General features: G+C 47.7%; 2 protein-coding genes across 4 annotated transcripts; one reads left to right on the top strand and one right to left on the bottom strand.

The window, feature by feature from the left end:
• Nucleotides 1–1,749: 1,749 nt before the first annotated feature.
• ZMYND12 (zinc finger MYND-type containing 12) lies at nt 1,750–13,914 on the bottom strand. The gene is made up of 8 exons (XM_080564298.1): nt 13,774–13,914; nt 13,527–13,668; nt 8,109–8,280; nt 6,898–7,067; nt 5,495–5,617; nt 4,260–4,380; nt 3,126–3,271; nt 1,750–1,963 (listed from the first exon to the last, which is right to left on the bottom strand). Exons 1-8 carry the CDS (start codon nt 13,797–13,799, stop codon nt 1,844–1,846), a joined length of 1,020 nt encoding a protein of 339 aa, XP_080420424.1. The 5' UTR covers nt 13,800–13,914; the 3' UTR covers nt 1,750–1,843.
• On the top strand, nt 13,546–17,599 carry PPCS (phosphopantothenoylcysteine synthetase). Of its 3 annotated transcripts, none has more exons than XM_080564302.1 (3): nt 13,546–13,628; nt 14,872–14,975; nt 16,166–17,599. In XM_080564302.1, the coding sequence occupies exons 2-3, from the start codon at nt 14,883–14,885 to the stop codon at nt 16,487–16,489; spliced, it is 417 nt and encodes a 138-aa protein (XP_080420428.1). In that variant the 5' UTR covers nt 13,546–13,628; nt 14,872–14,882; the 3' UTR covers nt 16,490–17,599. The 3 variants fall into 3 exon arrangements, with proteins under 3 accessions (XP_080420428.1, XP_080420427.1, XP_080420429.1); XM_080564301.1 differs by lacking the exon at nt 13,546–13,628 and adding an exon at nt 14,176–14,677; XM_080564303.1 differs by lacking the exon at nt 13,546–13,628 and adding an exon at nt 14,276–14,402.
• Nucleotides 17,600–18,050: the final 451 nt, after the last annotated feature.

Genomic DNA, 18,050 nt, shown 5'->3' with positions numbered 1-18,050 from the left:
TCATCTGCCCAGGGCTCCTCTCATTACCATTGCTAGGGTTTCCATTTCCAGCCCTTGCTCATCAGTGTGTAGGCCCTGCTCCTGGAGACGCCCGGCCCTCAAACCTATAAAAAATTAATTTTCACACTGCTTTAAATAGCCAGGAACAGTGATACTGTGCTGCGTGGCACCGCCATGGAGGGGACACCAGCCTGACACGTCACGCAGAGACAGCCTGGCTGTGGCATGCCCTGGGGGGATTACTGCTTCCAAATCCCCAGCCACAGTGATCCAAATCCTCCGTGTCCTGAGGCACGGTGCCAGCAGGTGCTGAGCATCCTGGCTGCTGGCACCCCCCCTTGAGTCCCCTGTGTGCTCGGCCCAGCTTTAGTGAGAGCTGCCCTGGTTGGCTGGAGCGGAAATATGAGGGTGGTTGTGTCCACCAGCATCTCCCGTAGCAGTATTTGGAGGTCTCCCACCTGCCCCCAAGTCTGTCTGCTATGGGTCACCTTGCGTGCACCTCTCGGAGCTGTCCCACCCTCTGTAATTAAAATCAGTTGAACTGGAGTGAGTGGCTTTCCCTTTACCTGCAACATCAATCCTTTCTAATTGTTCAGGTCCCAGCTCGACGAAGCATTTAAAAGCGTACTTGACTCCATCCCAATTCAGCAAGGCAATTAAATGCATTCATAAATCCTCCTGAAGTAAATGAGACTTAATCGTGGGCTTAACGCTCAGCTGAATCCAGACCTCAGCAGCAGGGCAAGTTTCTCTTAACCTCTTTCCCAGCTGTGCAAGGCTGTCACATGCTTCAGGGTCTGAACCAAGCTCACTGTGCAGCTGCCCCCAGGTACAGGGCTGGCTCTCTCGGGGCTCCTCTAGCCCTTCTCTAATGCCTCTTGGCCTTCACACACCGAGGGTCACACATACTCTGTGCCCTGCTGGTCTTCTTTCTCTGCTCTGCAAGGAAGCCCATGAGAGCTTGGCAGCCAGTTGGATGGGAGCCTATGGGGAGCAGCGCACAGCAACTCAGGGGACTTCGTCCTCCTGGGGCTGGCACCAGAGATAACGGGATGCCTATGTGGTGGCAAGCTCTCGGACATGAGGAAACCACTTCTTTGGGCTGCAAGCTCTGCTTGGCTAAAAGGCTAGCTGGCTTTTTAATCTTTGGCCTCAAGTCCATTGACCAGCATGCTTACAACTCTTGATGCTGTTCTCATGAGTCCTCCTGGATGCAAGTTCTCCCATGAGTGGAACAAATGAGTCCCTCAGTGTCCAGAGCTATGAGACTCCTCTAAAGTGCTGCAAAAAGTGAAACCATGGTTGGAGACTGAGGGGTATTACAGAAAGGTGAAACACCTGAGCAAGCCCAGCCATGTTCAGGGGAGCAGGTGTCAACCACTCAAGTCAGGAATGTAGTGAAGACCTTCCCTGGGTTCCTCCCATATCTCTCCACGGTATCTCACTCATGAAAGTGAAAAGAAAATTGAGGAAAACAGTAACAAATATATGTCAGCTGTCTTAGCTTCTGAACAGACAACATGAGGATGTAAAAGGCTGTTGTGCTTATTTACATAAGCAAGTAGATAGATAACAATTTATGCATCTTGCGATGGTTGTGCTTTTGTTTCCCACCCTCACGCTGTTATTCCATAACAGTCTACAGAGGTTGACCAGCATGTGAAAATAAACTAACACCACAAAGCTGAACTTTCAAACACCTGGAGATGGAAAAGGACACATCTAGAAAGATGACAATAGCAGACAGGACCTATGCCTTGTAACGTATTTTCATTGTTTTCAGCAACGTAGTTAGATAACTAGGATCTGTAGCCAAGGACCTGGCTCTGGTAGAAAGAGCTCCTTATTTTGTGTAGAAAGGCTTGGAGTTAATCAACTTTAACAAATGGCCAATGGCTTCTAGAGATTCTTGTTGGGGCAGTTGTTTCAGCAGGTCAAAGGCTTTTGTCCCCATTTCATAAGCCTGGAATGAAACAAAAAAGACAATGTAATTGTCAAGAATTTGGCTTTTCTCAAGGAGTACTTAAAATACCTGCAGAGGCTCACTGGAATAGCTGCACTGGATCAGATCCAGGCTCCAGTCACTCAGCTGCCTGTTTCAGAGGGTGACCTGTACAAGCTGCTTTAGAGGAGAGAGTAAAGCTGCACACAGATATCATATTTAGGATCCAGTGGTGCAGACAGAAGAGATTACTAACCCCAGCTCCTCCTGCTGGAGAGCATTACCTCCCATCTGATACAGCAGTTCATCTGAACATTCTCAAAGCTATTTCAGGCAAAAACAGCTGTATTGACTCAGTTTGAACTAAATCCCTCACTTCCCTCAGCAGTTCATCCAGTGACTAGACATTCTCACAATTACAAAGCTTTGCCTTTTTTCTAATTTGAATTTGTTTCTTTGTGTCTTCCAAATCCTATGGCTTTCTCTAGTACAACAAAGAAACCATTAATAATCTGTATTTTCACCCTTCAAATCACAAGCAGAAGAAACTTGAGTTTCTGACTGCTTATCCCAAACAAAAAGGCCCGATTTCTAGATGGTTAGTGTTCAGCACTTTCTCAAAATCCATTATTCTGAATGCAGAGAACTGGACACTGAAGTTAGCAGTTGCACCTGAAATTTTTAGCCATAATCTCTCAAACAATGTAGTGCAAATTCAAAGCTGAATTACAAGGTCCGATAGTGTGAACCTACATAAACATCATGGTGGATGCAGGGAATCTTGCTCAAGTAGAGACACATGCAAGAACTATGTATTTCTTGCTGCTTAACATCCAAACTGATGTCTAAATATGGCTTGTGACAGGCAGGTACACTGCCAGGACATCCCAGATAAAGGACAAACCTAGAAAACATGAGTAACTACAGGACCCATTGTGAATGGTGTGGCAGAGATCAAAACAGATCCAGTGGGCTTTTTTAACCTTGACAGGGTGCAAATCATGGGCTGGCTTCATGCAGAGCTGCCAAGGCAGATTTGCCTTAGGTTATCCGGTGCTCCGAGGCAGCCGTGCACTCAGGACAGGTGCCAGGACTGGCTTGTGTTCCTCCTTTTGTGGGATGGGGCCAACACTGAAGCAGAGCTAGGGAACCCTCCTGCACCCTTTCACCTGGTGAAACTTACCTTTGATACATCCATAATCAGATAATAAAGCATTGCAAGAGCATGTAAAACTCTTGCAGTTTTGCCAGGTTGTTGCTTCGGTGCCTGTTCTCTGATACCTAGTACTGCATTCAGTACTTGAATTGCTTCTGCTTGCTGGGCTTCAGCTGCATCAAGAATGAAATAAACTTGTTGGATGTATGTATACAAGATAACATATTCAAAACTAACCAATTATCTCTTCTAGACATCAAAGCATTTCTACTACAAGCATCAATGTGGTATCCCAGCTCCATGCAAATTCCATGCCCATTAACAGATGTCTTTTCATCCAGTCAGTAATTGTGTTGATTAGCCTTTAGTAAGGATGTGAAGTCATAACAGCTGCATGAAAAGAGCAACTTCCATACTCCTGTCATAACCAAAGATGGAATCATGTAGCCCTGCCTTGTGTGGTTCCTACTGCAGCAAATACTGCTTGAGAGAATGCCAGGTATGGAGATTTGCAGAAACATTTTTCTTCTCTGACAATGTTCTTATGAGCCTAGACGGTTAAAAGAAGATGAGGAACAGAGCCTAGTCTTTTCCTAGTCACTTCACTTCAGTGGAGTGTAGAGTAGTACCATGCAACCTAGCATATTTCTTAACGCTTCATGCAACTTCCCTGCATCCTAGTGGGAGATTTCCCAGCTCGTCTTCTGAGAGTGTTCTCCATATTAATATATCCAATTATCAGCATATGCTATTCGACTGTGTCCCACTGCTTCAGATGGAAACCTACCTAAGTGAGATGAAATATCACTTTCACATAATTAAATGGACAGAAAGGAGCTGCCAAGAAACAAGAATGCTCAAGTGGAATCAAATCCTGAAAGACAAAATCTTGTATCGTTGGTCACTGCCAAGGGTGCTGTGAAAAGGAGCAGGTAAACCAAAAGGGGAACGCTGTGTTTTCACTTGAACACCCTCATTTCTAAAGTGGTCTCATTTGTTTCATCCAGCACTATCCACTAAGCATAAATACCCATGATTCTGATTAAATTTGGTCTAAAGAAATGCAGTGCAAAACCCAGCACAGTAAATACAAACACTAAGATGTATGGATTTTCTTAAAAGCCTGTCTCGCAAACACTTTTGCGCAATATCGGTGCTTACTCATATTGTCTTCTCTGACTTCCTTGTCCTCAGTGAATGGAGACTTTTCTGCTCTTGACTTGTGAATTTGCTCTTGTGTTTGAACTGACTTCATAAGAAAGGCATGCCAGATGTCGGTTACCTACCAGGAAGTAAATGAATTATTTCACTTGTATGAACACATGGCATTTAGTAACTAGTTGTTCTATAAACAATGTGTCCTGCGATGCACACCCCTGCCACAATAACCCAAGTGCTTGCTGGTTAGTGGGCTGGCTGCTGCCGAGCTGGCTCTTTCACACGGAGATCTGATGGCTCTTCTCCCAGTGGGAGCACAAGCTGGAATTTCATTGCTCCATCTATTAATTTTCATCAGACTCGAGTAAATCTAACTAAACTGTTAACCAAAAGCAAATTTGGTGGATGTTTGTGAGGGGAGTGGAGGCAGATTGCATTATCTGACAAAGCCTCATTTACCACAGAAAATCAGGCTAAACAAATTAAAGATTTTTTTTTTCTTTTCAATCATTATGGTGGTTAGACAATTGTTCACAGAATCATAGAATAACAGAATCATGGAATGGTTTGCGTTGGAAGGGACCTTAAAAAACGTCCAGTTCCACCCCCTGCCATGGACAGGGACACCTCCCACCAGATCAGGTTGCTCAAAGCCCCATCCAACCTGGCCTTGAACATCTCCAAGCACGGGGCATTCAAAGCTTCTCTGGGCAGCCTGTGCCAGTGCCTCACCACCCTCATAGTGAAGAATTTCTTCCTGTTCCTTCCTTTGCTTTGCATGCTGAAAAGCTTTTATCACTGCCACTTTTCACTCGTACTCTGCTTAAATTTTACATTGCTTGTTCACATTCCATTGCTGCTCTGCCGCCCTTCCCTCGCTATGGAAACTCTGGCCACCATCTCAAAGACATCTGGGTATGTCTTTAACCTTTTGTGGGGAGCTTTTGGTAGTAAAGCTATTTTTAACAAGGTTCGGCTGCCAAAACTGAAGACTGCAACTTATATATATATATATATATATGTATACAGATTTGTTTACCACATGTAGAATTTATCTATTCTGGTTTAACTCAGGGAAATATATAGGTATGAAAACAGTTTCTGAGATTGATGCTAAAATGCTGATATGGTGACCATCATATTAAAGGCAGTCAGAAACAGGAAAACATTGGAAAGTGCACAGAAGACAAAAAAACTAATTGAGAAACAGATACAGGATGAGTATTGGTTTTACTAACCTCAGCATAGAGTGAGTCTGCTATGTCCATTTTGTTTTGGCGAAAGAAAACATTAGCCATGTGGAAACACCCTCCAGAGGCCTCAATAGATTTTAGCCCAAATGTAGAACTAGCAAGGTAAATCTGAAAACAATATTTAAAAAATAATTATGCAGAAATTTAGCATTCATATCTACCCTGGGAAATTCTTCACTACAGATTAGTAATACTGCAAGCATTCTGTCTTTTTGTGTAACTATAGCATTAGTTACACCTAATTATAACTATAAACTATGCTACTACAAAACCTGTATTTTGTGTTTTATACAAAGGAATGCAACACCCCCAAATCCCTGCTAGCTGGGGCAGCTAATTCCTTATCATGGTGTGTTACCCTGCTGAAGCGTGGAACAGGTTTCCCACACCTCTTACTGCGCAACTCATGTCTCTCCTCTTCAAACGAACAACTTGCTGCTGCTTTTCAGCTCTCCAGTCATGCCCCGGGAGGCTGTTTCTCCCCCGAAGCCCCAGCCAAAGTGAGGGGAGGGAAGTGGGAAGGCAGTGGTACATTGCAGTAGTACATTCCAGCTATTCTGAGCTGGCGTGTGACTCTCAGCAGATCTCAGACACGCAGCCAGAATTCGAGCAGGTCTTGGGCTGCTCTAATGTAGGCCAGCAACTCACTAATAGTAAAAAAACCTATTACTTTACTCCGTTTGGGCACCAGATCCATGGAACCTAAAAATACAGTGGCATAGCAGGGAATCTCTCCCAGCAGGTTTACAAACTAAACAAAGACAGGGTCGTATTTGTTATGATGGAAAGTGTCTAATTCTCCTCCACCTTATGTCATCGTTTACACCCACACAAAGCTGTTGTAAAAAGCTACTATCAAATTCAACAGTAGTGGGTATACATCACTCTGCACTGGATAAATTTAGGCTATATGGGACATAAATAGGAAGTCATGGAGACCATCTGCCTTTGGGGGATTAAATAACAGGCAAAGCATCCCAAAGAACACTGCTGGCAATGACAACTTCAAATTTTACAAACTGCTCTCATGGCTAAAAAGATCGAATTGGGGAAAATGTTATTGAACCAGACATTTAAATAGTTAAGTAAAGCATTCATTAAATAATGGATGATGGAGAATTGCCATCTAACAGAAAAGTATTAAGGAAAATGACAGCCAAAATATAAAGTAACCTGTCTGTTGAATAAAAGGCAACTATACCAATTTATGGTAGGAATGCCTGTTCATCTCAGGACCATAAAAAAACACAGGTCAAGTGTTGTTAACATGTACTCTTCTGGTACTTAAGATCAGTCCCAAAAAACCATCTGCTGAGGTTTTCCATAGGATCTGGAAAAGCTAGAGAAGGAAAGAAAATTTAAGTGTTGCGGTATTTTAATTGGCTTACGTCATTTGCCAGGTGATGTAAAGCCTGTTCAAAGTTTCCTTCAGCAGCACAGAGAAGCCCCAGACTGCGATGTAATCTATGCCGAACTGCAGCGCTGCAGTCTGGTGTTCTGAGGACAATCCACTGAGCTTGGGAGAGATACTTAGATGCCTGCAGATGATGGCCAACACCTGAAATGACAAAAAAAAAAAAGGCAGGATAAAGACAATTTCATATTTAGAAATGCAGAGGATACTGCCAGCTATCCCTTTGCTGTAGCTTGACATGAAGACCTAGTTTGGACATTCCCCTCTTCTCTTCGGAGTGCTCCTCAGTCAAGCAGGTGTTCAGAAGCTAACTTGCAGGCAGGCTAGAGCTAGGAGAGAAACCAGAAACTGTGTATTGCATTCAGTACCTCTGAAAGACGTGTACAAAACAGGCTAGCTCCAGGCAGCAACTAACAACTAGTGTATTACCACAGTAGAATTACTGATGTGATTTTTTCCCTCATCTCACCACCCCATTTTACAACAATCCTTGAGATCGCTCAGTTTTGCCAGTAGAGCATTGTGGATACTCCTATAACAGCAATGGTTTACAGTAACTGTAGAATCATTCAGGTTGGAAAAGACCTCTAAGATCATCTAGACCAACCTTTAATTTTAAAAGTTTAAATTTAATTTCTCAGTCCTTTATGTTTGCAGCTGAGGAGACCAGTTCTCTGCACAGAAGGTCCTAACTTGACATTTTTTATAAAGCACGCAGTCAATGAGAAAAAGCTCTGCTTCAGGTGGAGCTCACCTCTGTGAACGAACTGAGGTGTTCCTCTGATGCAATGGCCTCAGAAATGTGCTGGTTCCCGGAGAAAACAGCCCAACCAACCACACTTGGGAATTGAATGCTTTTGAGAGTTCTATGAAGCCACAGAGGTAAACAATAGAATTTTATACTGCTTCTCATGTGGGAATCGGTAGAGACGGAGAAAACATTTCATTTGCTTTCATTGATCTCTCACCACAGATGAGTGATTCTTTTCCCCAGACTCACGCAGAAAATGGGGAGTAACTTCTCAAATCTCTCTGGAATGCCCTTGAGGCCGGGCAGAGTAGAGACATGGCACAATGCTGAAACGCAGAGCTGGTCGTTCCCTGATAAATGGTAAAAGGAAACCGGAAACCTGATCCAAGGGAGATCTTGCCCTTGCCAAAGTTACTATTTAGACCAGTGCTTACCAATGCAGGCCTCAGCCAAGAGGAGATAAGCAGGCACCAGTTGCACAGAACTTGAGCCATACACTTCAGTGCTGAAATGCAACGCATGCAAAGCTGCAGGCATTGCTTTTTCATGCTTTCCATCCCAAAGAAACTTCTGGGCTGTGCTGTATGTAAGATCAATGATGTATTTCTGCAGGGAAAAATAATAGTGGGACAGAGTGAGCAAGGGATAAGGAGAAAGAATACGCACAGTCTCTTTTTACATCCAAGTTTGCCAACTGTTAACAGTGATTGTAATTTTTTCTGTGTCTGTAATTAATAGATGGAAATTAAAGCTGTCATATTAGAGCCTGGATTCTATCGCTACTTCTAGTAAGAACAGCTTTGGGCACCCTCTTAGGTCAGGTGGTGTCTTATGAGACGAGGAATCCGTGAGGCCTATGAAGAAAGACTAACAAGGTTGTAGCAATAAAAGCTGTGAAGCACAGAAAATGATCATCACAAGACCACAGAGAAGATTAGACAAATGGGCTACGGCAGGATTTTGCTGACGGTAATAACGGTGGCTCATAGCAGGCAGCAGAGCGTATGGTTTACCAAGCTGGTGCCAGCACGGCACAGCTCCCGCTGCAGGAGACGCTGTCTGGAAGCAAGGAGAGAGCTCGCTGCATGGTGCTGCAGCACGCTGCCCCGCAGCTCTGAGTGAGGTCGGGGCGGGACGGCAGCGTACCTGCATGCATCCCGGAGGTCGACAGCTTCCCCTCACCCTCTCCTGGCCAGTTCTGGGCTCTGAAGGCCTGTTAGTTTGGGTGCAGAGTCTGGAAAGCTGGCCAAAGTCAGAAAACCCTAGTGCATTGAATTATACTCCTGTGTCTCCAACGCCCAAGCTCGGCTTGGTGGTCAAGCAGCTTTGCAGGATTTCTGTTTGCTGTCAGAAACCATAATGTTTCTCATAGGTATAGTTGCTTCCTAGCAGTCCACACTGCATTTGGTCTTTTTACCCTCTGCAGCACCTGATCTGTTCATCAGCTCCCAAAATGTATCTCCATTTGAATGCCTGTTCGTTGCCAAGTGCTCTTCAGCAACTGTAGAAGCTGTGCCCTTACAACACGCTAAGGGTTGCCAACGAAAAAGAGCCAGGATACTTACTTATCTATTTCTCTTAGCTTTCATCATAATTGTTGCCAACTCCTGGCACTCGTGTGTTGGCTTTTCACACAAGTGGTGCAGAGGGAAGGCTGCCTGCAAAGAAACCTCATTGCTGGTTTGCCTAGCAGGGCTGCCATGGTAAGGCAGCAAGGCATTCTTCTCTTGCTAGGAGGCATGGGCAGGCCTGTGCAGCGAGCACCCGCAGAAAATAACGTTTTACCTCTTTGCAGGCTCTGCTTTGTTGCCTGGTTTTCCAGCTGCAGCTGAGCAGAGGGCAGAAAACGCAAATTCCAGTGCTGTTAGAGGACAGGTTATGGCTTTGGCATTTTACTGAACTTTAAGTGCTCCAAGAGAGTCGTGCCATGGGTGAAAGAATGGCTCAGGGACAGGGAACCACAAGGACAGCGTGTGAGTGCGTCCTGGAGATCACAGCTGAGATAAAGGGACTGTGCTTTCCAGCTAAATGAGAGCCTTGAAGAGCCCTGCTGCAACAAGGAGGTCCAAGAGCATGGAAACACAACCATCACCCCCTCTCTAGCCCCTGAGCTATCAGCATATATAGAGTGAAAAAGACGTAGAGTCATGGAATGGTTTGGGTTGGAAGGGACCTCAAGGATCATCTAATTCCACCCCCTGCCTTGGGCAGGGACACCTCCCACCAGACCAGCTTGCTCAAAGCCCCATCCAGCCTGGCCTTGGGCACTGCCAGGGATGGGGCAGCCACAGCTCCTCTGGGCAGTCAGGCCAGTGCCTCACCACCCTCTGAGTGAAGAATTTCCTCCTTACCTCTAATCTACATCTACCCTCTTTTGGTTTAAAGCCTTAACTCCTTGTCCTATCGCTACAACCCCCTGACAGTACCCCCCCAGCTTTGCCATAGACCCCCTTTACGCACTGGAAGGCCGCTGTAAGGTCTCAGCCTGGGGAAGAGGAGGCTCTGGGGAGACCCTACAGCAGCCTTCCGACACCTAACGGGGGCCTGCAGGAAAGCTGGGGAGGGACTCTTTGTCAGGGAGTGCATATGCACAAAACACAAACTGAGTTGGGGGATCAGGTGCCGAGGTGAAAGTCAGCACATGGTGAGGGCAAGAAGCAATGAAAAGCTGCTGTTTATCAGACTGCCTTTTCTGTCCTTGCCACTCGCTCTCTGTTACAACCAACGCTGGCTTTGATGATCAGATTGTCATCTGGGGAGGTGCTGGAGATCTGCATCATTCTTTTTTTACTCCTTGTCAATAGGATCATCACCGATTCCCATCAGGTAAGTTACCTTAAAACATTGGCAGTGAGGACAAGCTAATGGTTAGACTCTTGCACAGTTCCCAGGAGGAGAAAGGGCAGGAGACAGGAGAAGCCCTGCAGTGCTGAATATCTAAGGCAGCACAGTTGCAAGCCTAGAGGGCATCGTTAGCTTTGGCCCTGCACTGTCTTGCTCATAGCCCCACTCCTTCCCGGAGACCTGCACGCTCTGGGCTCTTTTCATGTGTGTTGCAATTACAGAGATTTCTCTGAAGATGCCCCCACACAGTTTATCCCCCAGTTAGGGTTTGAGGAGGCTGAGGACCCCAGGCGGGAGCAGGGGGCTGGGTGCACACCTGGGGTTCTGTGCCACATTCATTTCCTCACTCAAAGGCACCCATAAAGATGGCATGCTTGCAGAAAGCACAATGTAAAGAGGAAGTCAGGCTTCCAGTCACTTTGAACGTGGGTCCTTGGAGTTAAAACCCACAATCAGCAGGGCTAGCATGGGTGCTGGAGGACTGCTGTAGCTGGCTGCGGTGCGAATCTTTTCCCATACCCAGAGGCTGGGGTAAACCGACAGCGCAAAGGCAGGTGAGGCTATTTTACAAACAGAAACTTGGAGTTTTGTCAGTTTGGAGGTACTGTCTGTAGGCACCCCCACGGCTATGTTGACAAAAGCAGATTTCTATCAACAAAGTTTTGGAGTACATACGAGGTATGAAACTCATAACCTCCTGGCTCTCAGTTTAATGCACCACCTTCCCTTAGGCCAAAGGGCATTTTGATGTGCACAGGCTTTCCTGTGTCCTGACAGAGGCCCGAGCTGTGTTTTTTCAAATAAACACAGTGCAGGAGTTTGTGAAGTACAAGAGAAATGTTCAAAAAATAATAAACCTATGTGCTGGCTTTCAGCAGAATAGTTTCTCTCTGGTTGTGAGGACACTACGTAGCTCTTCCCTTAGCTCCAAAGGCCTTCTTTAGAGCATTTTGTATTAGCTCTATGAATAGGAAAATAACGAAGTCAGCAAGATGGGGCATTAAATACTCTCACTGTCTCCATACTGCTTTTCTGATGCTTGTCAGCCAACCTAGGCCAACCCTTGTTTAGCAGTTTCCCTATGCCTTGCTGTACATAAAAGCAGACCTCATTTGTAGGCTAGGAGCTGCAGTCTCGATGTGTGAGAAAGCAAGTAACAAACAAGATGTTTCTGCTTCTTCACTCCTTTCGCAGGAGAGAAGGAAGACAAGGCGTACCTTCATATAACATTCCGAGAATGTGTTTTATTTAAATAGTTTGGAGACAAAGGTCAAAGAACAAATGCAATTATAGTTGTTAAAAATCCTATAAATTTTTTCACTTAGAAAAACAATCTGAGTCTGCTGTCTGTAGCTTTTCCTACAAAGCCAATCCAAGCCTTGGCTGAAGCAGTACTTTTGGAGTCACCGCATGCTAACCTAGGTGTGCACTCCAATCAAGAGGAGGGATTCTCCCTTTGCATATTTCTCCACCAGCCCTATGTTCCGGGTGCTTTCACTGGAACCTAATAAAAACAAATGACTAGCTTCCAGCTGAAGTATTTCCCTGATTCGGTGGTCATGTGAACTGTTGTAATGTACACAGCAGAGCTTTAGTTGCTATAAAACCAATGATGTAATGGCCGATGCTTTCAATGTCAATGTTCAATACGTAGGCACAGTTTTCTGGAAAAGCTTAAAAAAGCAGGATTGCCTGGTTTGCCCCACCCCCATGCTTTTGCATTTTTCTTGGGGCTGACCCTGTATTACAGAAATACTCAGAGAAATTGAAAGACAATTGTGCAACTTAAGGGCTTTTTTGGGTCAGGAGTGAAGCCTGTTTTTCTGATACTAAGGGTGTCCTTCCCAGACAGTGGGATTATAATCCATCCTACATGTTTAAATCCATAACCTTTTTTACGTTGTCACTACCACCCTCTTGGCTTCTAGGACGTACTGTTACAACACACTTTCTTTGGTCAACAATCTTATTTGTGATTTTCCATCAGATGGCATTTTCAAAAACAAACCGGGTTGTCAGTGCCTAATTCCTACAAATCTTAAAGGAATCTGTTGCCTGAAGCTTTCACAAGCTTTTACCACGCAGGACTTTTGTCCGCCCAGGTTCCAGCCCTTTCAAACCTTTTTTCTTCTGTATGCTCCCAAGAGAGGTATTGACTGCAGCAATGAGTCACTCGCACCAAAGTACTAGCATCTGGCCCAGAAACAATCTTAAAAGCAATACAGGGTGTAAAATCCGGAAGATTAGCGATGTTAATCTTCTCAGTGGCAACATTTGGTTGTTACCATTTCACTTTCAGTTGTTCTGTTGTCCTACTGTTCTGTGGAGTTATGTAATGACAGGAGGATAATTTATTTTTTATGGGAAAGATCGTTCTAAATGGCAGATGTATTTGGGTGGGTTATTTTATTCTACCAGCGTTGTGGAAAGGCAGATGCTGCACCCCATAAACAAGAGTTCAAAACCTCTCCAGCTGGAACGGAGCTGCACATCTGCAACTCCTAAGAGGCCAACAAAGCAGAGATGAAAGACCCTAGTTAGTGGGAAGGAGCATTTAAAGTTGGCCAGGTAAACAAAGGGAGAGGACTTTATTTCTTTACACCCTGCTCAGAGAAAGGGGAATCCCTCTCATCACCGAAGGACCAGTACACCCTGTAAGCACCAAAACTGGCTCCCAGGCTCACAGGGGAGATGTACGAACTACTGACTGCCCTTGCAAGGCAGGAGGCGCAGGATTACTGCTGCCAGGCCAGCAAAATGAAGAAGCTCAGGACTAGGAATAAAGACCGCTAAAAAGGCAGGAGGCTTGTAGAATTGGGAAGAGGAGACTCCCACTCCTTTTATTAGGAAGTTTTAGTTGCAAACTCCACTCTTTTAGTTTTTTAAGACGCTGATGAACCAACTGCATGCCCTCCCAGCACAACGCACATCAGCACGTAGGAAGCAGAGACGTAATTAAACTTTGCCGGCAGCACTTTGGGGCGGTGTTCCTTCTTTCGTGTACATACCTGCCTCTTCACCGGCTGCCCCGCTCCGCGTGTTCTTTCTTCTTCGGGAACGAGCCAAGGGAGGGACGCGCGGACTGGAACCGGCAGCCGGCACACCTTCCCGTGGGTACCAACCCGGCCGGCTCCCTGGCGCTCGGCATCGCTGGCCGAACAAGGGGAGAACGATAGTTTTGTTTATTTGGAGCCGGCGTGAGGGAAGACCGCTGCCTGCTGTTTCTGCAGGGCTTCCGCCGCAGGAGCTACTCACAGCAGCCGCCGGCCCGTAACGTCCATTGCTCAGCCCGGTCACAGAGCCCTTAACGTGGGCTCGGCGCAGAAGCCGGCGGCGGCCCGCCGAGGCTCCTCGCTGCGCCTCTCCCGCACCGCCCGCAGCCCCCCGGGCAGCAGCAGCCAGCCGCGCCTCCCCGCCGCCGAGCCCGGCCCGGGAGCTGACGAAGCCGCGGGGCTCCGCTGCGGGTGCAGCCGGCGGCGGAGGGGCGGCGGGGCGGGGGCGGTGCCCCCGGGCCCGTTACCGGGCCCCCTGCGGCGTTGCCAGGGCGACGGAGCGGGGTTCGGAGGGGGCGGGGGGGGGAGGCTCCGCGTGGGGGCGTGGCTTCGCGCGAGGGGCGTGGCTTGCGGAGGGGGCGTGGCTTCCGCGGCGGGGGCGTGGCCTGCGGCGATGGCGGCGGCGGCGGCGGCGGAGGAGGCGGCGGCGGCGGCGGCGGAGGAGCGCGTGCGGGCCTGGGCGGCGGCGCAGGCGGCGCGCGGGCGGCGCGTGGCGCTGGTGACGTCGGGCGGCACGCAGGTGCCGCTGGAGGCGCGCGCCGTGCGCTTCCTGGAGAACTTCAGCAGCGGGCGGCGCGGCGCCGCCTCGGCCGAGCGGCTGGTGGGCGCCGGGTACGGCGTCTGCTTCCTGCACCGCGCCCGCTCCGCCTTCCCCTGGGCCCGCGCCCTGCCGCCGCCCGGGCCCGCCCTGCTCGACGCGCTCCGCCTCACCCCCGGGCCGCCTCCCGGCGTGGCCGCCGAGCCGTCCGCCCTGCCGGGCCTGCTGCCCGCCCTCCGCGAGTACCGGCGCGCCGCCGAGAGCGGGGCGCTGCTGCCCATCGAGTTCACCGGGCTGGCCGAGTACCTGGCGCTGCTGCGAGCCGCCGCCCGCGCCCTGGCGCCCTTCGGTACCGGGGGCGGGGGGGGGGCGGTGTGAGGGGGCCAGCACCGGGGGGGGGGGGGCCCGGGGAGGGAGGGCCCCGGTAGGTCCCCGGGGGGGGGGTCCCCGGTCGGTCCCCGGGGGTCGTAGTCGGTGCGAGAGGGCCTGGCAGCTCGGTGCAGGCGAGCAGTGGTGAGCGCCGGCGGTTGTTGTCTCTCGCAGGCTCCAGCGTCATGTTTTACCTGGCGGCAGCCGTGTCCGACTTCTACATCCCCGCCTCGGAGATGCCCGAGCACAAGATCCAGTCCTCGGAGGGGCCCCTGCAGGTGAGGCACCCCTGGGCCTGGCCGCCCCCATCTGCAGCCTCGGAGTCCCCTCCGAGCGCCCTGGTGGTGCCCTGGCGGGGCCGGTATCCTGACAGGGTGGGGATGGCTGGGGGACAACTGAATAAGACCTGGGAGAGGTCACAAAGCAAAAGCCCGTTGGCCAAAACCGTGCATTTTCCCTGGGAATGCGAGGGTGCGTTTCCGTGGGAGCAGGAGCCCTTGAAGATAGTGGAGTTGCACTGTTTTGTTCCGTCCCTTGCACCAGGCTGGGTTTTTTATTTGGTTGTCTTAGGGTGAATTGTTGCCTAGATCAAGTTCCTCTGTTGTTTCCCCAGCTGCCTCTTTGAGCTTCGCTGCAAAAGCAGCAGTGGGGCTGTGTGGTGGGCAAAGATAAGAGGGCACGGCAGGATCAGTCCTGTCCTAGAGTGATCTGCATTTACGTTTAGTACCCGTCCTGCGGTTAAGGGGTGTAGCGTGTGCCTCTGGTGCCCAGGCCCCTCTTACCTATGGGAACAGGTGGATCCGGAGTTTTGTATATAACAAATACCAAATTTGTTCTGCTGGTTTAGTTTAATTAGCTTTTAATGAGTTGCTGGTCTTATTTTTTTTTTTTTAATCCTTAATGTAGGAAAAAATAAGATCCTACCTGAATCCAGTGACAGGCTCAGAGGCTGAGAAGTTGAATAAAAAGACTACTGTGCCCCCCCTCCCTTCCCTTTCCCCCCCATATTTTGGCATATATACGCCTCATGTGCCTTAAAAGAGTTCATAGAAGAGTTAAGCCTTGGTAAGGTGGATTTTGGAGAGCCAAAGACCCAGTGTCTTGCAGTTTTAAGTCTGTACTAATCTTCCTCTGCTTACACGTAAGTTCTTCAGCACTTAAATAAGAGAAGCATGTTGATGCAGTTACAGTGGGCTTCGTTGTTGCAGTTACAGTTTCATTGCTTAAGAACACCTTGATTGTTGTGAGTAGCAGACAGGTATTTGAATCTAGTTTTTCAGTGCGTGCTAGTGAAGTTTTACCTTGCTTGGTGAGATCTGACAAAATACGGTCTTGAAAAATCTCCCAATGTAAAAGCCACGTGAAGGCAGAATTTCCTTAGTCCTTGTGTTTCTGTCCTTATCTCTCATTAAAACACATTGTTATGTTTTAACTGAAACTTTTTTTCTGTTGTGTTTTCCTAATGTAGATCACAATGAAGATGGTGCCAAAAATGCTGTCTCCTCTTGTCAAAGAATGGGCTCCGGAGGCTTTTGTTATTTCCTTTAAATTGGAGACAGATCCCTTGATTTTAATTGATAAATCACTGAAGGCTCTGGAGAAATATCGTCACCAGGTGGTGGTAGCAAATATCCTGGAGTCACGGAGAACCTCTGTAATTATTGTAACCAAAGATTCACAGACTCCGTTGTCTCTTTCTGATGAAGAAATAGCGCAAGGCATGGAAATAGAGGAAAAGATAGTGAGCTATCTTCAGGGCCAACATACCTCGTTTATAGAGAAGAAAATCTGAGGTTCGACTCTGAATGAATTAAATGAAATTGTACTAGAGAGGGAGTGGAACTGGAGCAGTTCTCTATTCCAGGTAAATAGAATCACGCTATGGAAAAGGCTGCCGTCCAAAACTGTCTACTTTTCTACAGCTTGGTGATGGTTATTGTTGATTGCTTTGAAAAAGTAAAATACACAGAAGTGAAAACATTCCAAAGGATGATAAATTAAATTGTTTTAGTTTGTAGAAAAGGAACAGGCATATTGCTGTATTTCTGCCCCACGGGCTGGGAGAACCGGGAGGTGGAGAAATGGTTTCCATATGTCTATAAATGATTTTTCTGAATCTGCCTCTTCAAAGTTTCTTTTTGAAATGCTGGACGGAAGGAACGGAGCTCTGCAGGAAATAAGATGTTCTGTTACACACGTGGAGTGGAACCGTAGTGCTGGCAATCGGCTGGTATTGAAAGTGGATGGTGAAACCAGTGTGGCAAAAAGGAAGGAGGCCATCGTGGTAACAACGGGCGATGCTGGAGAGCGTCTGTTGCTCTGAGATGGATCCTGTGGACCCACACTTCAAGAACTCTGCCTACAAACACTTTTCAGAGCAGAAATGGTAGCAGTTGCTGCAGTTGTGGTTATTTTCTTTGAGCTGAGTCCTCTCGAATATCTGTTGGGAATTGGCACCTGTTGTAGGAAGTGCTGTTGTTCAAGCTGAGCTGAGAGGAACCGGAGAGTGGCTCTTAAGAGCAAAAGAGCAGCCAAATAGGTACTGTAATGGCGTCCTTAAAGCAGCTTTGCTCAGTGGTGTTCTTTCCAGCGTGGGTGTTACCAGATTGCTGGGGGGCATAAAGGGAAAGGGATGTGTGGCACAGAGCATAAGTGGTGGTGTCAGGTTTGGGAACAGGTGGTTAGAGTGATCAGCCTTGGGAGGAAAGTACTTGTTAGCTGTTGGGATGGAGTTAAAGTGGGAGCCAGTTAGAGCTGTGGGATTCCTGATTTTCCCTAAATCCTGCTTCCATATGATTGCTTATTTTAAGCGTGAGGAATGTATGCTTAGAAGCTGGTTAAATGTGCCATTAATTACAGAGTTAAAGAAAAAAAAAAGAAACAATAAATTTAATTGCATATCTACTGTTGTCCAACGTGTGCCTTTTTGCATGCTTTCCTTGAAATAAATTTACTGTAATTCTGTAAACAAAGAAAATAATGCACAGTAGTGCAATTCTCACACTGAGTCCTCTCCAAAGGTGAGGATCGTCTCATCTTTAAGGTCCCTTCCAACCCGAGCCATTCTATGATCTTAAAACCACTGAGCATACAAGAAGGCAACAGGAAAAAGTGCTGTTACAACAGCACCGATCACCTGAAAATAGGTTTGCTCAGCGAGGAAAAGAAACCCAGCAGAACAGGAGGCTGAAAAGAGCATGAGAATGGGCTGAGCAGAGCAGGAGGGGTGCCTGAAAGGCTTACAGTGTGCAGGCAGGTTATATTTAGGGGTGGAAGAAATAGCCCAGGTTCCTCAGAGCTGAGAGAGCTAGCAGCTTAGGAGAAAGAACCAATACTTTCTGTGTGGCCGGGAC

Source organism: Anser brachyrhynchus (genome assembly GCF_964034855.1).
Source record: "Anser brachyrhynchus genome assembly, chromosome: 21".
Taxonomy (NCBI): domain Eukaryota; kingdom Metazoa; phylum Chordata; class Aves; order Anseriformes; family Anatidae; genus Anser; species Anser brachyrhynchus.
This window is presented reverse-complemented; position numbering and strand designations above follow the sequence as displayed.